Source organism: Pyrus communis, chromosome 15 (genome assembly GCF_041283825.1).
Source record: "Pyrus communis isolate YQ-2024b chromosome 15, ASM4128382v1, whole genome shotgun sequence".
NCBI lineage: Eukaryota > Viridiplantae > Streptophyta > Magnoliopsida > Rosales > Rosaceae > Pyrus > Pyrus communis.
Window position 1 is genome coordinate 1,624,791 of NC_142579.1, and position 23,514 is coordinate 1,648,304.

General features: G+C 36.7%; 3 protein-coding genes across 6 annotated transcripts; 1 reads left to right on the top strand and 2 right to left on the bottom strand.

Moving 5' to 3' along the window:
• The first annotated feature begins 2,742 nt into the window (after positions 1-2,742).
• LOC137732082 (putative 3-hydroxyisobutyrate dehydrogenase-like 3, mitochondrial) lies at positions 2,743-4,485 on the top strand. The gene has a single exon (XM_068471721.2). It carries the CDS (start codon positions 2,899-2,901, stop codon positions 3,826-3,828), a length of 930 nt encoding a protein of 309 aa, XP_068327822.2. The 5' UTR covers positions 2,743-2,898; the 3' UTR covers positions 3,829-4,485.
• A 2,485-nt stretch (positions 4,486-6,970) lies between these two features.
• On the bottom strand, positions 6,971-13,861 carry LOC137712214 (putative 3-hydroxyisobutyrate dehydrogenase-like 2, mitochondrial). 4 transcript variants are annotated; one of them, XR_011065204.2, is made up of 3 exons: positions 12,633-13,861; positions 7,599-7,673; positions 6,971-7,243 (listed from the first exon to the last, which is right to left on the bottom strand). XR_011065204.2 is itself a non-coding variant. In XM_068451331.2 (2 exons), the coding sequence occupies exon 1, from the start codon at positions 13,581-13,583 to the stop codon at positions 12,660-12,662; it is 924 nt and encodes a 307-aa protein (XP_068307432.2). In that variant the 5' UTR covers positions 13,584-13,861; the 3' UTR covers positions 9,808-9,985; positions 12,633-12,659. The 4 variants fall into 4 exon arrangements, 2 of the variants coding, with proteins under 2 accessions (XP_068307432.2, XP_068307435.2); XR_015956184.1 differs by having other exon boundaries at positions 7,599-7,684; XM_068451331.2 differs by lacking the exons at positions 6,971-7,243; positions 7,599-7,673 and adding an exon at positions 9,808-9,985.
• Positions 13,862-19,894: 6,033 nt separating this feature from the next.
• LOC137728126 (vesicle-associated membrane protein 723-like) lies at positions 19,895-22,995 on the bottom strand. The gene is made up of 7 exons (XM_068467004.2): positions 22,800-22,995; positions 22,351-22,492; positions 22,164-22,254; positions 21,852-22,068; positions 20,574-20,715; positions 20,419-20,482; positions 19,895-19,999 (listed from the first exon to the last, which is right to left on the bottom strand). The coding sequence occupies exons 1-7, from the start codon at positions 22,993-22,995 to the stop codon at positions 19,895-19,897; spliced, it is 957 nt and encodes a 318-aa protein (XP_068323105.2).
• Positions 22,996-23,514: the final 519 nt, after the last annotated feature.

Here is a 23,514-nt window from a genome sequence, read left to right on the forward strand (position 1 = left end):
CACGATTTAACGGTTGTTTTAACTCTGATTTTGATGATTTTTTACAGCTATACTCTTTGACCCTATATGAATATAATGAATGAATTCGATCTTCAATTTAAAATATTTACATTGGTGGATACCACAAAATCTTATGTTATACTTGATAAAAGTATAAATAAACTCTCAAGTGTTAGTGAATTTATCATTTTGATGGGATACGCATCTTACAAAACTAATTTCAACGATCCAACCGTCAAACTTGTTTATATATGCTTCGATATCGCATACACCAAAAATTGCAAAAAACAAACATTCAGAGATCAAGTAACGAGACAAAAAATTTTGACGGTTATAAACGAAAAATCACGATTTAACGGTTATTTTAACTCCGATTTTGATGATTTTTTACAGCTACACTCCTTGACCCTGTATGAATACAATGAATGAATTCGATCTTCAATTTATAATATTTATACTAGTGGACACCACAAAATCTTATGTTATACTTAATGAAAGTATAAATAAACTCTTAAGTGTTAGTGAATCTATCGTTTTGATGGGATACGCATCCTACGAAACTAATTTCAACGATCTAACCGTCAAACTTGTTTATATATGCTTCGAGATCGCATACGCCAAAAATTGCAAAAAACAAACATTTAGAGATCAAGTAACGAGACAAAACTTTTCAACAGTTATAAACGAAAAATCATGATTTAACGGTTATTTTAACTCTAATTTTGATGATTTTTTACAGCTACACTCCTTGACCCTATATGAATACAATGAATGAATTCGATCTTCAATTTAAAATATTTACACTAGTGGATACCACAAAATCTTATGTTATACTTGATGAAAATATAAATAAACTCTCAAGTGTTAGTGAATCTATCGTTTTGATGGGATACGCTTCCTACGAAACTAATGTCAACGATCTAACCGTCAAACTTGTTTATATATGCTTCAAGATCGCATACACCAAAAATTGAAAAAAACAAACATTCAGAGATCAAGTAATGAGACAAAACTTTTCGACGGTTATAAATGAAAAATCACGATTTAACGGTTATTTTAACTCCGATTTTGATGATTTTTTATAGCTACACTCCTTGACCCTATATGAATATAATGAATGAATTCGATCTTCAATTTAAAATATTTACACTAGTGGATACCACAAAATCTTATGTTATACTTGATGAAAGTATAAATAAACTCTTAAGTGTTAGTGAATCTATTGTTTTGATGGGATACGCATCCTACGAAACTAATTTAAACGATCCAACCGTCAAACTTGTTTATATATGCTTCGAGATCGCATACGCCAAAAATTGCAAAAAGCAAACATTCAGAGATCAAGTAAAGAGACAAAACTTTTCAACGATTATAAACGAAAAATCAAGATTTAACGGTTATTTTAACTTCGATTTTGATGATTTTTTACAGCTACACTTCTTGACCCTATATGAATACAATGAATGAATTCGATCTTCAATTTGAAATATTTACACTAGTGGATACCACAAAATCTTATGTTATACTTGATGAAAGTATAAATAAACTCTTAAATGTTAGTGAATTTATCGTTTTGATGGGATACGCATCCTACAAAACTAATTTCAACGATCCAATCGTCAAACTTATTTATATATGCTTCGAGATCGCATACGCCAAAAATTGCAAAAAACAAACATTCAGAGATCAAGGACTGAGACAAAACTTTTCGACGGTTATAAATGAAAATCACGATTTAACGGTTATTTTAACTCCGATTTTGATGATTTTTTATAGCTACACTCCTTGACCCTATATGAATACAATGAATGAATTCAATCTTCAATTTAAAATATTTACATTAGTGGATACCACAAAATCTTATGTTATACTTAATGAAAATATAAATAAACTTTAAGTGTTAGTTAATGTATCGTTTTGATGGGATACGCATCATATGAAACTAATTTCAATGATCCAACCATCAAACGTGTTTATATATGCTTCGAGATCGCATACGCCAGAAATTGCAAAAAACAAACATTCAGAGATCAAGTAACGAGACAAAATGTTTCGACGGTTATAAACGAAAAATCACGATTTAACGGTTATTTTAATTCTGATTTTGATGATTTTTTACAGCTACACTCCTTGATCCTATATGAATACAATGAACTAATTTGATCGTCAATTTAAAATATTTACAGAAGTGGATATATACCACAAAATCTTATGTCATGATGATCTATGAAAATTGAGGATTTTGTAAAAGGAATAACATGTAAGCTTTGAGTTCCATTGGCAAGGTTACATGGTCGTTTAGATTTTTAAAACCCTCCAAATCTCATGAACAATGTTATTTATTTTAGTGAAAAATTAATAAAATTAATAATAATTATTGTAGAAGTGTGAAAAATGTAATCACTCGTAATAAAAAGCTTTACAACTTTCATTAAAGGGTCAACTCCGAAATTTAGTATGCATATATTGATTTAGTATTATGTTTTACATTTTTTTTGGTCAAATTATGTTTTTCATTTTCATTTTTATTGATTTAAAATATATTTTTCTTAACGGGTAACGGGTCGGGTCATATTACCTGAAAATATTAACGGGTTGATTTCGGGTCGGGTCATATTACCCGTTTACTTTAACGGGTATTACACGACACGACCTGTTAAGCTATCGGGTATGACACGAAAACGACACGAACACGAGAAACACGACACGAATGCCAGGTCTAGAAATTATTATATGTTATCATGTCTCCTCTCCTGATTAGTTTAATCCCATCCCAAGATTCCCATCTTTTTCCTCCTAATGTTCATGAAGTCTTTGATCTTTCATCAGATTCGCAGATTGCGCTGCAGCACCACCGGATTCCGCCTCCGCTGCCACCTTCCTTGATTTCCTCTGCTCATGGGAACCCCTTACCCGAACCCCATCACTCCTGCCCAAACCCAGATCGGGTGGATCGGTATTGGCTTAATGGGTGCAGCCATGGCCTCCCGCCTCCTCTCCGCCGGCTACTCCCTCACCATCTACGCTCGCACTCCGTCCAAAGCCCTCTCCCTCCAATCCCAGGGCGCCCGCCTCGCCGAATCCCCGTTTGAAGTTGCTAAATCCTGCGACGTTGTTTTCACCATTGTCGGGCACCCGCCAGATGTTCGACAAGTTATCTTGGAGACAAAGGGCGTCCTTTCGAGCCTAAACCCGAACGGTGTCACGGTGGATATGACTACCAATCTACCCACCATGGCACGAGAGATATCTGCTGCCGCGCGCGCCAGAGATTGCTGGGCTGTGGATGCCCCAGTTTCTGGGGCGGACGTGGGTGCTAGGGAGGGAAAACTTGGAATATTTGCCGGCGGAGATGCCGGCGTTGTGAAGTGGTTGACGCCGTTGTTTGACATCATGGGAAAGGTTACCTACATAGGGGAAGCCGGGTGCGGTCAGAGTTGCAAAATAGGAAACAACATCGTGGGCGGAGTGGGGTTGGTTGGGTTGAGTGAAGGGCTGGTGTTTGCGAAGCGGGCGGGGTTGGATTTGAAGCAGTTTTTGGAGGCGGTAAGAGGAGGGGCGGCGGGGTCAACGCTGATGGAGTTGTTTGGGGAGAAAATGATAGAGAGGGACATGAGGCCTGGCGGGTTTGCAGAGTATTTGGTGAAGGATTTGGGGATGGGAGTGGATGTGGTGGAGGAGGAGGAGGATGGGAGGGTGGTGGTGCTGCCGAGGGCGGCGTTAAGTAAGCAGATGTATTCAGCGATGGTGGCTAATGGGGATGGGAAGCTTGGCATTCATGGGGTTATCTCTGTTATTGACAGGCTCAATGGCAACATTAGCAAGTGACTTGTAATATTTTTGTTGTTTGTTGAGTAATACGTTGGGGAAAGAATTGCCATCTGGGAATGTGATTCTTTTGTGATTAGCATCTATAATAATTTTGTGCCCTTATAATCTCATTCTTCCCACATAGCCATAACCCCAACTTCCTGTAAACTCTCTCCCTTTCGGACCTCTATTCAACACGATTTGTCACGACTTTATCAGAAGGTGTGTAGAGTTTTAGTTCAGGTGTTCACACCACCACCTTCCTTGTGTTTGCTGTCTTCGGCATTGTTGCTTATTGGATGTCTCTTCACACTAGCATCCTTTCATTTGTAGCTGCGGCAACGATGTTTGTGGGGCTTGTTGGAGGACTAGGGAGCCTTGTTCTTCAATTCTGGGGCTTTGTTTGGTGTGATCTCAGGAGTCTGCAGAGGGTGTTGGTTTGCAATGGGTGGTCCTTCAATCCTGGGCATTGTTTGGTTTGATCTCAGGCGTTTGCAGAGGGTGTTGGTTTGCAATGGGTGGTTGGAGCTCCGGCAGCGGCAATAGTATGCTAGGGTTTCTTTGTTTAGGTCTTTCTGTTGGCTCCAGAGCTTGTGTTGGCTTTTTTTTGTGTTGCTTTGGGGGTCCATATTTTGTATGGTGCTTCACTTATAATTGGAGTTCTGTTTGTGTAAATTTGTTGCATTGGTAATAAATTTAAGAAAATAAATGAAAATGATTTGAAAATTTTGTGTTTTTATAATAAGGACAAAATAAAGGGTAAAATGAATAGTACCATGATTGACTTTTTAGTGTAAAAATGTTGTTTTTCGTTAAAGTGAACAGTACCGTGAGCTTTTTGTTAAAACTTCCATAAATTTACCTTTAACCATAAAAAATAAGGAAAATTAATGAGAAGATTTGAAAATTTTGAGTTTTAACCATAAAAAATAAGCAAAACTAATGAAAAGGGCTTGAAAACTTTGAGTTTTAATGATAAGAACAAAATAAAGAGTAAAGTGAATAGTACCAATATTGACTTTTAGTGCAAAAATGTAATTTTTTGTTAAAATAAATAATTCCGGAACCTTTTCGTTAAAGTTCTTAAAAAAAAAAAAAAAGCCATAACCCACAATCCCTAATAAATATCCAACAAAACTGCATTTGCTACATGCTACAAAAGATCTTAGGGGAATAAGTCCCATTGATAAGGTTCATATTTTCTTTTGCTTTTAGTTTTGCAAAAAATTAGTAGCTCTGTTGATTAAGAGCATTTACTATTACTCAAGGTCTTGAGTTTAAGACTTCGCTTATTTCAAGTAAACATGTCACCTAGTAAATAAGGGAGATCAAATTTATCATATTTCAATCAATCACACACGCTTAGATAATATTTTCACGCAGAAAAGAAATACCTAATACTATGATAAATGTCTTATTTTTTATGTACCCAAGTTTGAATTCCTTTGAACCTGAGTTTGAATTAACTTTTCCGCACATTAGAGTATTAACTTAAATTATCGTTTTGTCAAAATATCGTTTTGTCAAGTAAACAATGAATGTTAGTTTAGGGGTGTTAGACTTAGACATAGAAACGCAAGTGTCAATTGTACAAAACAGGCTACAGTAATGAGAGAATCGATGATATTTTCAGTTTTATCCAAATTATTACCGGACACAAACACCAAACAAAAGACCGAGATTGTTTATACTGAAGTGCAGCTGAGTGGGGATGGCATTGGCACGATTACCATACCAAAACCCATATACCAATTATCATACTAAATTTTTGGTATGATAAAATTTATTACCATTACCGTGTTAAACTTTCGGTATATCGAATTTCGACATGCCAAATAGTTCGGTTGGCATGGTATGGTAATGGTAATTATCACTTTGTTTTGGCCCATTCTTTTGGGTTAATTTTTTTTTTTTTTTTCAACCCAATTCACGGTCCAAACGTGTTTTAGCCACTCCCTTTAGGTTTCTAAAACTTTTTTATTTAATTATGAGAATTTTATAGAGATTCAATTAAGAAACAAGAAGTAAATAGATGGATGAATTGCTGAAGGAACCCAATATCCCTAATAAAAATAGTACAAAGATTCCTAAATTCCATCTCCACATTCTTTGAAATTGTACAAAAATTAACTTGATAGATGAAGTCATGGAGAAATACTAGGGTTGTTTCGGTATGAGATACTGAACCAAAAATGTTGTCCCAATTTCCAAACCGAAATTTTCGGGATTCCCAATTTCAAGACCAATCCCAAACCAAATTTTCGGAAATCCCGAAATAGTTTTGGGATTTCGGGACAAATCGGGAATCCCGAATTAATTTTGGGCTTTTGGGCTTTTCAGTTTTTGGGCTATAATAACTTGCATGTGCTGCATATCTATAGTTTCCAAGCATGAATGAAGTGATCAAATTATTCTGTACAAATAAAATCAAACCAAAATCCTTGCATATATCCCCTACTCACAATGGCCAATCTGATCTGCCTATTCTATTACACATGCATGCAACAAAGATAAATTAAGTAACAAATCCAAAAGCAAAAAAATTAATTACAAGCCAAGGTTTCAAAATAAATGAAGTAAGGTCATCTCCAACAGAAGGGTCCAGAGGGCCAGAAGGCCGAAAATAACCCGAAAACCGTCTCCAACTGAGGGCTAGACCAGAGGGCTCGTGGAATCTGAATGGCCTCACGGAATCTGAAATGGCCAAAGGGCTGGAAGGCTGGCTAGAAAATAGAGCAATCTTATCGGTTATAATTGACAGGAATATATTTATATTAAAAATTAAATATATTCCTGTCGGTTATAACTGGCAGGATTGCTTTAAAAAAATTTGAATACAACGGCTAGTTAGCTAGCTGTTGCATTCAAATTTTTTTTTTTTTTATTTTGGTTTTTTGGGCCTTTTTTTTTTTTTTTTTTTTTTTAAAAATTCTTTTTTTTTCTTCCTATAAATACCTAAACCATTCATTAAATTTAAGGTCTAATTTTTTTGGTTTTTTGGGCCAATTACCGTTGTAATTTTTAAATTTAAGTTGTTGTGGTTTTTAAATTTAAATAATAAATTATGTTTGACCCTATGACCCTTTGGCCCTCGGTTCGAAACGATTTTTTGTGGTAGGGCTAAAACGAGCCCTATGGCCCTTTGACCCTCGGTTGGAGGTGGAGGCCAATATGACCCTGTACTTTTCATTAAAATATTAATATCTTGGAGGGCCAGATGGCTAAAATGAGCCCTCTGACCAGCCCTCGGTTGGAGATGGCCTAACAAACCCAAAAGCAAAAAAATTAGTTACAAACCAAAGTTTCAAAATAAATTACGTTACAAACCAAAAGCAAAATGAAAAGCTTAAAGTTTATGAAGATTGTTGGCCTCTTGGGCCATTTGATCTTGTTGATGGTTGTGGTTGCTCCCTTCTTGTTGGTGAAAGACCTCCTATTGTCAATTTGCAAACGTTATATACACAAGGTAGCCAACAACATCAAAAGAAAAGGATGTGTATTCTTGTTACAAGGATTCCAATAATAAAGTAGGACTAGGACTAGGACAGTACAAAATGTAATCGAAAATTTTCTTTTCTCCTTAAGCGTAGGACTAGCTTCATATATATTCATAAAAAGGAAACACAATTAAAGAGTCATCTGTTCATAAAGAGAATTCATCTTATTCATATCTAACTAATATTTTTAAGAAACAAATACTTTTTAAGAAAAATAAGAAATACTATAATCAAAGCAACTATTGCAACCGTACTGTTTATATAGGCAGAGACGTTCGATGAGGCACTTACAAGAAGTGAAGTGTTGAATTCGATGAGGCAGAGATGTTTTCTACCAGACTCCCAATTCTGCCTGGCCAAAAATAACTACAAAACAACTGAGGAAAGATATATGATCTAGCATTGCAATTGAAGATTCCTTAACCTAATGACGTGCAATTATCTGGGTATTTGATAGTTCATTAGTTCAACATCTTCATATATAAAAGAACAACTAAACAAATTATAAATACATTTATGGTGCTGCATTACAAACATCCTAAAATCCTACGGTTAATTCTAAACTCCATTCATCCATTTACATCAACTCTCGAAATTCATTTCGGCAGCTGCAATGTAACATCCCACATCGTTCAGGGGAGTGGATCATGTAAGCCTTACATGTATATTCTCATCTCTACCTAGCACAATACATTTTGGGAGCTCACCGGCTTCGGGTTCCATTGGAACTCCGAAGTTAAGCAAGTAGCGCGTGAGAGCAATCCCAAGATGGGTGACCTACTAGGAAGTTCTCGTGTGAGTTCCCAGAAACTAAACCATGAAGGCGTGGTCAAGGTCCAAAGCGGACAATATTGTGCTACGGTGGAGTCGAGCCCGGCATGTGGTGGGGGCCTGGGCCGGAATGTGACATGCAATTATTGCTACAACTATGAACTATGAAATATCAACCAGTAACAAATTTATGCTTCAATTGTGAGTCTGTGACAGAAGAGAAACCCTAATCTCGAATTCCAACCCTAAATTAAAATTCAAACCCTAAATTAGCTTGTGAACTTTACCTGATTTGGGGGAGAATTGCATAATGCACTAGATGACTGGAATCGAGAAAGACTGGGAGACTGAGAAGGAGAGCGACGCCGGTGGCTATGATTCGTGAAGGAAGGCTCATCCACTGTGACTCTGTGAGGGATGAGAAGTCGAGAGAGACTGAGAGAGAGGTGATAATCGAGAGAGATGTGACTCAGATGAGTCACTTGTGTGATGTGGCTTAGGTGAGTCACTTGTGTGGCTGGATTCGAAAACAAAGAGACAAATCGGCGACGAGGGTGGTGAGGTGAGGGTTTGAGTATGAGGTGAGCCACGAGAGAGAGAGTGAGTGGGAACTAAAAGTCGAGAGAGACGGAAGAGACAGAGTGCAAGTGTAGGGTTTGATTTCTATTGAACGATTGAGATTAAATCTTAACCAAATCCGACAGTTGTTACAATTTCAAATATATATTTAAAAATTAAATAATATATATATATTTTTTTTATTTCAGTTCGGTTTGAGAATATTGAAAAACCAAAAACTTGAAACCGATTCTCGTACCGAAAATTTTGGTTTGGTTCGGTATTGAGTACTGAACGTTTCCGGATTTTCGGTTTGGTATTTTTTCGGTTTGGTTTGGGATATTCAGTATTTTTTTCCACCCCTAAGAAAGACATCCCAATTTGATGAAGGAGAAGATGAGATGGACTTCGGAAAGAGAGTCACGGGAACTGGAGCAACAGAGACGAAGTGGGTGGCTAGATGAGTGAAAAGATGAAGAGTCGCAGCGTAAGAAGGTTTAGGTTTTTTTTATTGGGAAAGTAGAGGTTCGAAGGTGAGATGATTGGATAAATGACTAAGAAAAAAAAATATAAAGTGCATATACAATGATAATAATACCTAATTATATATAAATAAATAAATATATAATATTAATAGCAGTGGTACGGTACGGTATATCACTGTTAATGATTTTAAATATCATTACCGTATCAAAAATGTACGGTACGATACAAATACTGTATCATTACCAATGGTACAAATATTTTAGCATAACTTGGGTATAGTATGGTTGGTATGGTAATTTGACAAAAAATTTCACCCTTACAGCGATCAATTGGGGATCTATTAGTTCCATCAACTTCACTTTCCAAGCTCAAGGCTAGGCCTGGCAATTCATGACACGACTTGATAACCCAACACGACACGAAATTAACCGGTGTTCGGGTCGACACGATAACGAATCGGGTCGTTATCGGGTAACCTGATAAGCATCTGTTAAGATAACAGGTTCGTTCAGGTATACACGTGGGTAACATGATACACTATAAGCAAAATATTAATTTTATAATTTTATAACCCTAAAAAAATACTATAATATTTATATATATTAATTTAACAAATTTATACCCCTAAAAACTATAATAATTATATATATATTAAATTAAATATTAAAAATTGGTGACCATTGGATCGGCTTAAATATACATAACATTCAATTTCTTAAGTGTTATACGTACAAAATAAATAAGTTTAAATCTACTTAATATATATATACACACACCATTGAACTTGATGAGATACGAATTCTACGAAACTAATTTCAACGATCTAAGAGTCAAACTTGTTTGTATATGCTTCGAGATCACATCTGCAAAAAGTCGCAAAAAATAAACATTCAAAGATCAAGTAACGAGACAAAACTTTTTGACAGTTATCAAAGAAAAATCATGATTTAACGGTTATTTTGACTCCGATTTTGATGATTTTTTATAGCTACACTTGTAAGATCCCACATTGCCCAGAAGAATGATCTTTATATGTATACTCTCATCCCTACTTACTACGAGGCCTTTTGGGAGTTCACTAGTTTTGGGTTTCATGAAAACTCCGAAGTCAAGCGAAGATCGAGCCAGAGCAATCTCAGGATGGGCGACCCACTGGGAAGTTCTCGTGTGAGTTCCCAAAAACAAAATCGTGAGGCGTGTCGAGGCCTAAAGCGGACAATATCGTGCTACGGTGATGGAGCGGGCCCGGGATGTGGTGGACTCCGGGCCGGGATGTGACAATTTAGTAAATCTATCGTTTTGATGGGATACTTATTCTACGAAACTAATTTCAACGATCCAACCGTCAAACTTGTTTGTATATGCTTCAAGATCACATACGCTAAAAATCGCAAAAAACAAATATTCAAAGATCAAGGAACATGACAAAACTTTTAGACAATTATCAACGAAAAATCACAATTTAATGGCTATTTTAACTCCGATTTTGATGATTTTTTACAGCTACACTCATTGACCCTATATGAATACAATGAATGAATTTGATCTTCAATTTAAAATATTTACACTAGTGGATACCACAAAATCTTATGTTATACTTAATGAAAGTATGAATAAATTCTCAAGTGTTAATGATTGATGGGATATGCATTCTACAAAACTAATTTCAACGATTTAACGTCAAACTTGTTTGTATATGCTTCAAGATCGTATATGCCAAAAATTGAAAAAAAACAAACATTCAGAGATCAAGTAACGGGACAATACTTTTTGACGGTTATCAACAAAAAATCACGATCTAACGATTATTTGGCTTCGATTTTGATGATTGTTTACAGCTACACTCCTTGACCCTACACGAATACAATGAATGAATTCGATCTTCAATTTAAAATATTTACACTAGTGGATACCACAAAATCTTATGTTATACTTAATGAAAGTATGAATACACTCTTAAGTGTTAGTGAATCTATTGTTTTGATGGGATACACATTATACGAAACTAGTTTCAACGATCAAACCGTCAAACATGTTTGTATATACTTCGAGATCACATACACCAAAAATTACAAAAAACAAACATTCATAGATCAAGTAATGGGACAAAACTTTTCGACGGTTATCAACAAAAGAATCACGATTTAACAGTTCTTTTAACATCGATTTTGATGATTTTTTACAACTACACTCCTTGACCCTATGTGAATACAATGAATGAACTCAATCTTCAATTTAAAATATTTACACTAGTGGATACCACAAAATCTTATGTTATACTTAATGAAAGTATGAATAAACTCTTAAATGTTAGTGAATCTATTGTTTTGATAGGATACGCATTCTACGAAACTAGTTTCAACAATCCAACCGTCAAACATGTTCGTATATGCTTCGAGATCACATACGCCAAAAATCGCAAAAAACAAACATTCAGAGATCAAGTAACGAGATAAAACTTTTTGACGGTTATCAACAAAAAATCACGATTTAACAGTTATTTTAACTCCGATTTTGATGATTTTTTATAACTACACTCCTTGATCTTATATGAATACAATGAATGAACTTGATCTTCAATTTAAAATATTTACACTAGTGGATGCCACAAAATCTTATGTTATACTTAATGAAACTCTTAAGTTTTAATGAATCTATTATTTTGATGAGATACGCATTCTACGAAATTAGTTTCAACGATCCAACCATCAAACATGTTTGTATATACTTCGAGATCACATACGCTAAAAATTGCAAAATACAAACATTCAAAGATCAAGTAATGAGACAAAACTTTTCGACAGTTATAAACGAAAAATCACGATTTAACGATTATTTTAATTTCGATTTTGATGATTTTTTTTACATCTACATTCCTTGATCCTATATGAATACAATGAACTAATTTGATCGTCAATTTAAAATATTTACACAAGTGGATACCAGAAACTCTTATGTCATGATGATCAATAAAAATTGAGGACTTTGTAAAAGGAATAACATGCAAGCTTTGAGTACCATTGGCAATGTTTAAACTTTTGAGAAATACTTCACAACCTTGAAACCAAAAATTCTTTTATTTTGTATATCTTTGCACATTTAATATTTTGTAATAGACTAGTAGTGTATGAATATTTCTTTATTAGGCTCTTATTTTCGAGTATAGATGTAGTACTTAAACAATAAATGTGTTTTAATGTTTTGAAGTAATATTTATGTGGCAATGTGTGGTATGTGCAAATTTAAGAAGAAGAAAAATATTGTTTTTAACGAGTGTGATACGACACGACCTGTTAAAATAATAGGTGTTACACGAACACGACACATACGACACATTTGCCAGGTCTACTCAAGGCTTTAGGAACTAAAACTAACATTTGAAGATACCGTAGATAAATCACGAAAACAAGTAGATAGTACGTACCATGGATCAAAGCTACGAAAATACACAGAAGTAAAGAGCAGGGATGTTGTGACAATCTGTAAAACTCAAAAGATTTCGGTCCAAACCTTTCAAATTGAGGTGACCATTTCATATCACTTTCCATTGAGCCTCTCTATGGCAGTGATAAGACCTTGAGTTCCAAGCTTCCCGTCTCCATTCGCCACCATGCCGGAATATAACTGCTTGCACAATGCAGCACCAGGCAACACCACCACCCTCTCATCCTCACTCTCCTCCACAACATCCACACCCATTCCCAAATCCTTCACCATATACTCAGCAAACCCACCAGGCCTGAAGTCCCTCCCAATCATCCTCTCCCCAAACAACTCCATCACCATTGACCCCGCGGCCCCACCCCTCACCGCCTCCATAAACTGCCGCACATCCAACCCCGCCTGCTCTGCAAACACCAACCCTTCACTCAGTCCCAGCAAATTCCCTCCCACTACAATCTGGTTCGCAATCTTGCAACTCTGGCCAGAACCGGCAGGCCCCACATAAGTAGCCTTCCCCAAAATGTCAAACAACGGGGCCAACCACTCGACAACGGAAGCATCACCTCCCGCAAGAATGGCGAGTTTGCCTTCTCTAGCCCCAATGTCACCACCCGACACCGGCGCATCGACAGACCAACAATTTTTGGCTCGCGCAGCAGTGAATATCTCGCGCGCAAGGGCCGGATGACTGCTAGTCATGTCGACGGTGACGGAGTTGGGACTAATGCCGGAGAGAATGCCGGTTTCTGGGTGGAGGACATTTGATCGCACATCTTGTGGGTGTCCCACCATGGTGAAGACGACGTCGCATAGCTGAGCAAGATGAAAAGGGAAATCGGCGAGTTGGGCACCGAGGGACTGTAGCGGTTGAGCTTTGGAAGGAGTGCGAGCGTAGACGGTGACGGAGTAGCCGGCGGAGAGAAGGCGGGTGGCCATGGCGGCGCCCATGACGCCGATGCCAATCCAGCCCACGCGGGTTCGGGTAGGTGAGATGGGGTTTGGGTAAGGAGTTCCCATGTGTTGTTGTGGAGATGATGACGGAGGAGGACGGAGGATGGAAGCTGCGAAGCTGAGTCAGGTGGTTCGCCGGTGGGTAAATAATTCACCCACAAACTGATGGAAGACTTCCTGTGCTCGGAGACATCGATGAATGAAGACAAGATCGGATCAATCAAAAAGGACTCAGCTACTTTTTCAGGACACGTGTCAACCTTCAATTGAAGAGTGAGATTCGTATGATGAAACTAGAAAGTGTTGGCCTCCTGATCTGTCTCGTTTTGTGTCTTTTTTGTGGAGACTCATACTCTCCGGATTCATGAGGTCTGAGCCAACTGAACAATACATTTGGATCATTAAAATTTGATTGAATGATTATAAATAAAGGATCTTTCTAAAACTTATAATAATTGTAACCGTTTGATCAAATTTCAATGGTCCGGATGTATTGCTCAGTAAGCTCAATTCTTTTTGAATCCGGAGATGATGCAGTTCCTTTTTTGTGTACTAATATTTTGACATATGTCTGTTAATTTAATTTAAAAATAATTACCTTAATTTCATTATTTCCTCGCCTCACTCCATCGCCTTCCATTCATTTTGCGGTTAGAACATGTTACGCACTCTTCAGGTGGAGGGATATATTTTTGTCGCTTCACTTTCAAAGGCTTGTTAGAATCAATTTGTATGAAAGCAAAAAGAAATTTTTTTTTGTAACGATGTTGAAGTAAGGTTCTGAAGAGAAATAGAGAAATTGATTTTGAATTTGATTTTGACAAGGATTGTTTAAGAATTGAAGTGAAAACTATGTAAAAATCTAGTCTTTCATTTACAATGAGTTTTCAAAATTTTTTTTGTAGATCAGCAAATAAGTGTGTGGTTCACTTTAATTTATTCAAATATTAAATTTTCAAACTCTTATGGAGGGAATTGCAGACCTGGGGCAATACAAACCCCAATTTTAGCGCCATATTGACTCAAGCAATAGGACCATTTGACTAAGATAATATTATTTTGGAGCTATTCTAGCCACCCTCATGAAGTTAATTGGTGAAATATCCCTACATATGACATTTTTTTATAGTTAAATAGATAGAAAACAATGTAGATGGTAGATTCCAACTGTTAAGAGAGTTCAGGTTGTAAAAAATAAAAATTGAAAATTCAAGTGGTATTATCGCACATGCTTACAATTTTAGATGGTACTTGCGAAAAAATCCTTTTTAAAATTATGTCTTTGCTTGTTGGTTGGCTTTAATGGTTTTATATATTTATTTTCTATTGATTGTGGTGGTCTTAGCATTGATTGGTGTCGAATTTATATTCTATCTTCAAATATTGAGATCAAATCTTCTGCCCTTATTTTGTGTGTGGCCTCTTAGCGGTATTTGTCATTACTAACTCTCCTTAACTTTGTTGTTATAAATTTAACATGTGTTAATCAATGTTAAAAGCCACACAAAAAATGGGTGTAGAAGATTTGATCTCGAGAGACGCACCAATGGTTGTGGCTTCATAAATTGCTAGCCTTTCAATTTCGTTCAGCCAATCAATGATAGAACCACCATCAACAATATTTGAGAGATCAAATATTTTGCACTCATTTTGTGTGTGGCTTCTGTTGTGAATATCGCGTATAAGAATGAAAAAAACAAACGAACTTGGGAAATCAAAAAACAAAAAAACCAAGGCAAATCACACCAAGAATTAACTCGGTTCGGCTACTTGTGCCTACATTTACGGGGCAACAACAATCTTTCACTATATCAATAATGAATATAACAGATAATCTTAACACGCCTCTAGGATTAAAGATTTGACGATAAATCTGAAAAAACAAGGGATACGCTCTTATCTCTTTTCTTTTCTCTTGCACACACTTTTCCCTTGTCTCAGTCTAGCTCCTTGCGTAGCATACAACTTATTGTTTTGCTCCAATTCAAAACTAGTACAATAGCCCCTTTACACAAACACAATAAAGGTCTTATTCAATAAGTATTATTAATCCTAGTTGAAATCTAGTTATGAATCCTTCCAATTGAGAATCTAACTCCAATTGGTAAAACAACTTAAGTTGGGTAAACAATTTAAATTGGGAAAACAACTCCAATTGGGAAAACAACACCAATTGGGTAAACAACTTAAATAGATAAACAATGTAAATTCAATTAACAACTTCAGTTGGGAAAACAACTCCAACTGGGTAACCAACTCCAATTGAGAAACCATTCCAATTCAAAAACAACTTCAATTAGAAAAACAATTTAATCTTTTAAGACTTTATTTCCTAACAACCTTACGACAACTCATTATGGGTTGGAAAAACCCAACAATCTCTCCCTTTAGACCATGAAGAAGGTATACCAAAATAAGATTGCTCCTCGTGATCAAACTTCCATTGATCGAACTTCTCATCACCAGAACCCCTCTGATCGAACTACTCATAACCAGATTCCCCTCCTGATTGAACTACTCATGACCAAAATTCCTCTGATTGAACTACTCATAACCATGCTTCCTTGATTGAACTACTCATGATCAGATTTTTCTTGATCGAACTTCTCTTGACAAACTTCCTGATCAGAACTACCATCATCATTGAAAAAGGAAATTATAGATTTTTTTGGGTAAATGACAAAAAACTACCTCAACTATTGGACTCACTATCATACCTCATCTTTTAAAATTGACAATGTCATCCCTCATCTTTAGAATTTGGTACAATGTTATACCTTCCGTTACTTAGCCATGAAATTTTCAGTTAAATGCTGATGTGGCTTAATTCAGGTCCACTTTCTATTAAAAAATTAATAAAATATTATTAAAAACTAAAAACAAGTTATTTAATATTTTTTAAATATTAAAATAATACAGAAAAGTTAAAAAAAAAAAAACCCCTCAGTTCGTCCTTTCCTTCTCTCTCTTCTACCCCTTCATCTTCTTCCCATGCCCAGTTCGTCTGTCCCCCCTCCCCCAACCCAACCTGTAGAAGAAGAAGAAGAGAGAGAGAGAGAGAGAGGGAAAAAAAAAAAAGAAGAAGAAGAAGGAAACCCAGTTTGTCCCTCCCCCCCTAAAGCCAACCTGCAAGAAGAAGAGAGAGAGAGAGAGAGAGGGAAAAAAAAAAAAGAAAAAAAAAGAAGGAAACCCAGTTTGTCCCTCCCCCCTAAAGCCAACCTGCAACCCAGGAAGAAGAAGAAGAAGAAGAAGAAGAAGAAGAAGAAACCCCTCAGTTCGTCCTTTCCTTCTCTCTCTTCTACCCCTTCATCTTCTTCCCATGCCCAGTTCGTCTGTCCCCCCTCCCCCAACCCAACCTGTAGAAGAAGAAGAAGAGAGAGAGAGAGAGAGAGGGAAAAAAAAAAAAGAAGAAGAAGAAGGAAACCCAGTTTGTCCCTCCCCCCCTAAAGCCAACCTGCAAGAAGAAGAGAGAGAGAGAGAGAGAGGGAAAAAAAAAAAGAAAAAAAAAGAAGGAAACCCAGTTTGTCCCTCCCCCCTAAAGCCAACCTGCAACCCAGGAAGAAGAAGAAGAAGAAGAAGAAGAAGAAGAAGAAGAAGAAGAAGAAGAAGAAGAAGAAGAAGAAGAAGAAGAAGAAAGGAGAAATAAAAATGAAAAAGAAAAAGAAGAAGGAAACCCAGTTCGTCCGTCCCTCCCCTCCCCAGCCCAACCTGCAGAAGAAGAAGAAGAAGAAGAAGAGAGAGAGAAAATAAATAAATAAATAAAAAGGAAGGAAACCCAGTTCTTCCCTCCCCCCTTAAGCCAACATGCAACCCAGAAAGAAGAAGAATAAGAAGAAGAAAAGAAAAAAAAAAAAGAAAAAAAAGAAGAAGAAGGAAACCTAGTTCGGCTGTCCCCCCCCCCCCCCAACCCAACCTGCAACCCAGAAAGAAGAAGAAGAAGAAACCCAGTTCGTCTGTCCCTCCTCCCATCCAACCTGTAGAAGATACGACCAAGTGACGGAAAGTATAACATTGGACCAAATTCTAAAGATGAGGTATGACATTGTCAATTTTAAAAGATGAGGTATGACATTGTCAATTTTAAAAGATGAGGTATGATAGTGTCGTGAAACCAATAGTTGAGGTAGTTTTTTGTAATTTACCCAATTTTTTTTTTTTTTTTTCCAGAAAACATCACTCTTCTTCATCTTTGTTCAATCAGCATCAACATGTTCTCCATTCTTGATTTCCATGTAACCTAGTTGGTATATATCTTGTTTCTTATTTGCAACAGTTGGCTGTTGATGATAGGTGTTTGAATCCTCTTGTAGTTTGAAGCATGATCAAGGGATTTCGAGTTTCTCATACTCGAAAAAAAAAAGAAACAATTTTGAACTTACCGATTTTCAGTAAACCGAAATTTTTGGTTTGGGATTAGTTTTTTTTCCTTATTCCGATATTCTTGGTAACCACTTTTCGGTTTGGTTGCCAAACCAAAATCAGCCTTAAATTTATCTAGCAGGGAGTTTCGAACCCTAAACGTATGTGTAAAGACCTAATATCCTATCTACTAAAATATTAGACCACATACAAAAGAATCAAAACACTCTATTATGTATAGGAAACATTTAATATACCAAAACGGTGAATCTTCCCCGTAGTCTTATACATACGAATAACAATATGCTTGTGAAGATTGCCACCTCACTACTTGTCAGCCCCAACCTACCAAGGCTACCATGGAACTTCAGTCTCGAGAGAGCCACCTAACTACAAGTCAACCACAACCTACCATCCAGAGGAAGTCATTTATCAAGCACCCATGTTTCCATCTTGAATGTATGGGTTTTCAACTTTCGTTATTGAACCAATCATCACTTTAAAGCTTGGAAGTGCCTGGTAATGCATAGAATTTGCATGCTAGTAGCACAATGTCATTCTTTTCTTTCACATAATTGACATTCTCATCAAGTATGTTCTTTAGAGTTTTACATTCCCAAGCATAATGCCCGACTCAAGTTTGAGTGTCCTCTTACACGACCTCTTGTTGAGCTTTCTCCTCTTTCGTTGTTGTTATGGTTGTTGAAATTCCAACCACATCCAAGTCCGCAACCTCAGCTACGACTTCTTCTGTTTTGGCTTCTCAAGCTTTCTTCTTTCTTCTTTGGGTGGATTTGTATCTTAAGGAGTTGTTTATCAATTAGTCCTTTACCTCTTATTGTGTTTCTTGTTGTATGCTTGCAACGAACCCATTAGTTGCTCTATAGTAATTTCTACCAAGTTTGTTGTATCTTCAATTGTCACAATGATGTGCTCGAATTTGAGATATAACGAGTGTAATATCTCATCCATTATTCTAACATCTTTCGACCTTTCATTGTTTCTTTTTAATTGATCAAACTCACCTCTTAATGGAGGAGATACTATGCTTGTTGGATCCCAAATTTGAGAACATTGCCGCGACAGTTGAAAAATAAAAAAACTTGGTAGAAATGACTATAGAGCAATTAATGAGTTCGTTGCGAGCATACGAAGAGAAATACAAAAAGGCAAGGGACTGATGAACAACTTCTCAAGAAGCAAGCCATCCAAAGAAGAAAGAAGAAAGCCTCAACAATAAGAAAAGCCAAAACTGAAGAAGTCATGGCCGAGGTAACAAACGTGGACGTGGTTGGAATTTCAACAACCATTATAACTATGAAAGAGGAAAGAGCTCAATAAGAGATCATGGAAGAGGACACTCAAACTTGAGGTATGTCAAATCTCAAGTATAATTTTATAATTGTAAAAAATTTAGACATTATGCTTGAGAATGTATAACTTCAAGGTATAACTTCAAGGAACATACTTGATGAGAATGTCAATTATGTGAAAGAAGAGAAAGAAGGAGCACTCATACTAGACAACACATTTAAACTTTGCTTACACTCGGATGCTATATTTATAGCCATGCTTTGCCGACATCAACCATTGCTAGAACATTCTAGTTCATTGATCATACGCTTCACCGACATAAAATATGCATAATAGCCATACATATTTCCGACTTCTAGTCTGTTCCACAAACAAATCTATATTATAATATTGCTAGATCTTTCTAGCTCCTGCACTACACCGACCTTGCTAGAATTGTCTAGCACACGTGCGTGAATCTTCTCTTGTGCTTGTGTTGCCTTTTCAACCTGGGCTGGACCGTATTTGAATTGGACCAAAAACAAGATTATACTTCAACATGTTGCTCTTAAGAGTTTTTTCTTATTAATTCAAATCACATCGTTGAAAACAATGAACATGCAGCATTTCAATTTTCCCATATCTACTTGACTACATAGGCAAATAAGGCTAGATCTAAGCGCTGTAAAAGTACAGTACTCCTTGTCCCCCAAATCTACTTTTCACTAATCCTCATTCTCGTCGTCTTTCTTATCCTCTTCCTCATCCTCGTCCTCATCGTCTTCCTCGTCCTCGTCCTCGTCCTTGCCCTCATCCTCATCATCGTCAACCTACAATGATCAATCAGAAATGTAGGATCTGAAAGTGATTACCAGTTACAAACAAGCTATAAAGCACAACGCATAAATATGTTAACAATTATATAATCACTTAAAGGTGAGAAAACACGAAATAGAAAACACACAACCTGCTACCTAAACAAGTTCATTGCCCAAGTCAACCAAAATCAAAGACAAGACCAATAATTTTTTTTATTTTTAACAAATGATATTATCTACACTAAGAGTGAGGAAGTGAGCGGAACCTCATAATGGGCTAGCAATAATGTGGTTAAAATTCGCCTTTGACGAGAATCGAACACCACTAAACCATAGTATTAAATGGCAAGATAAGACCAATATTGACCACACGAAATAGATGCCAAATAGAGTAATGATAAAATCAAAAGAGGCCACACCATGCCCTTTACCTTTCCTATTTTGACTTGAGCAGCTATCACCTTAGTATATCTCATACGCTCCTTCAGTTTGGACCTATAATATCGCAACCAAAGTTGAGGCATCACAACACCTCTTAGAGAAGGAAAGGCATAATCAATTTAATGAATGAAAAGAAAAGCCGAACCTATATTCTTTGTTCAAACTATTTGCAACTGTTGGTGCAGCTAATCCTCTACTCAATCGGCCAGTTAAATCCTTCCTGATTTGATCGAGGAAGGCAAGAGGAATTTTTCGACCTATAGCCTCAGTTGCGACTACACAGTATACTGCAGTACCCAAATGGTAAGGTAAGTTCAGCAATGTACTTACATACATAACAAAGTAAAAAAGATGTACAACTAGATTAGGAGCATATCAATTTGTTAAAGGAAGCTTTAACGAAACATTTCCGGTACTGTTCACTTTTAACGAAAAGTCACATTTTTACTTTTCCTTAGTACTATTCAATACAACTTTATTTGTCATTTTTCATTAAAACTAAAGTTTTTTTTTACTTTTCGTTTGTTTTCCTCTTGTTAAAATAACTAATTATATATGATAATGAAATAGATGAGAGGCGCAAAGAAAAGAGGCTAAGAGAAAAAAAAATTATAAGTAAAAGAAAAGAGGCTAAGAGAAAAAAAAAAATTATAAGTAATACATATAAGGATGTAAAGGTAAAACAGTTTCACATTGGTGAAAGAATAAATCTTGCAAAGGCTTATAAGAGGTTGTGCTACTCTCCATGTTGCCAATTGATTTTATGGTGAAACCTCAACTTTCTTCATAGTATCAGAGCATGTTAGCCCACGTGTGAAGCCAAACGGCCACACGTGCTCCACGTCATCCAATTCGTGTTGTCCACATGTTTGGCTTGAAAATTCGTCACAGAGGGGGCATGTGAGAATGTGAAGGTAAAAGAGTCTCACATTAGTGAAAGGAGAATCTTGCAAGGGCTTATAAGAGGTTGAATTATTCCTCATATTGTCAATTGGTTTTCTGGTAGAATTTCAACTTCTTTCGATATAGATGTTTCGAGAAATCTCAAGAACCAATTCGACATTCTGACAAGACAAATTACTTTAAGCAAATAACGTGTTGTTCATTCAGTTATAAAAACATTTACCATATTTAATTTTTTCTTCGAGCACAGTACCAATTATGAGTTTATTCCAAACATTTTCTCAGGCCAACAAAAAAACGCTTTTGGAATTCGAGAATGGAAGTCTAGACCGATCTTATAGGATGGTCATAAAAAAGAAGATAGTCGAAACTAGTTGAATACAAGAAGCAATTGATTCAACAAAAATACGCGATCCATTGAAACAATTCAATTAAGTAAAAAGGGAAATCAAATACATGATCAAGACCTTATTGGACCCGAAATTCGAAATCAAACGCAAATACGAGGGATAGGTATTACCGAAATTGCAATCAAGCAGGTAGTTGATCGTGTAGCTATCAAGGTCGTAGGTGATCTTATTTATCAAACGGGGGAGCATCGGGAGCATATCCACAGCCATGCAAGCGGCCATATCCTCATACAGCAAGCAGTCTGCAAGAATCACAGTCTCGTGCGCCACGAAGCTATGGATCAACGATGGAGACATCGATTTTCTTCTCAAGCACAACCCTCGATTCTATTCTCAATGCTAGAACAATATTAAACACGCAAAATAGATTGGCAGAGTAAAGTTGCAATCAAAATCAAAAGAGTTCACATAAGGCAGTTTACCTTCTCAATATTTTCTATTGCAACTTCTTTGTCTTTTGAAACCTGAGCAGCTTTCACCTCAGCATGTTCCATATGCAACTTCATTTTGGACCTACAACCTCGCAACCAACGTTAAGGCATTAGAGCACCTCATAGGGAAGGGAAAGGCGCAATCTTTTTAATGAAAGAAAGGATAAAGCACAGATACCCTAATTCGTTGTTCAGACTGTTTGCAATTAGTGCTTCAACTAACGGCCGACAATATTTGCCAGTAAAATCCTTATTGATTTTGTTGAGGAAGGCAAGAGGAATTTCTCGACCAATAGCCTCAGCTGCAACTACACAATATGCTGCAGCAATGAAATGGTCAAGTTAGTTCAGCTATATACAGCTACACATCGCAAACTAAAAAGACATGAGTGACTAGACAAGGAGCAACTGCAATGATGTTTCGAGAACTCTCAAAGAACAAATCCAACATTCAGATAAAAGAAATAACTAATTTATTCTGAAACCAACAAAATCACGCATCTTACTAACATCCACACCAAAACCTTTGGGTTCAACGATTGAAACAATTAAAAAACAAATGAATAAATCGGAACTTCAAATAAAGCAAAAAGGGAATTAAACACAAAGACATGAGGGAGATATTACTCAATCTCCCATCAATCAGGTAGTTGAAGATGTAGCCATCGTCACGGTCGTAAGTGACCATATTCATTGAAAGGGGGAGCGTCGGGAGCCATTTCAGAGCCAGGGAAGCCACAACCTCCTGATCCTGTTTATTGGGGCACTCTGCAAGAATAGCCGTCCCTCCCACCATGAAGCTATAGATCAACGATGGAGCCATCGATTCTTTTCGATTCAATTCAAACCCTAACCCTAAGAGATAGAAGAGTTAGATATATATATATATATATATATATATATATATATATATTAAATTTCAAAACGTCTTTGACTGCATGGGAGACAAGTGACGATTTTATTGAGAAAAAGAGGAAGTTATATGAGCAGGTAAGAAGATGTATTCCCCAAGTTGAATTGAAACTACCTTATTGAATAGGAAACACGGAAAATATTTTTCAAATAGAAAACTCGCGATCCGGGAGCTGGAGCGGATTCGCCTGAGACTGCCGTGCTTTGGCCTGGGAACGGCTGGTAAGGCTACGAGCGGCTGAGGTAATGGCTTGGAGTGGTTGCGGCAGTTCAGTTGCTGCCACGCGAAGATCGCTGTTTGTCAGTAAATTCTTTAATTTTGTCAAACTTATACTCTCCGTAGTTAAACTTCAACCATAGGGCCGCACAGGTCTCTGGCTACAGTTCTCCAACGTACGTACTTTTGAGATTGCCCAATAGCGTTTTTGCT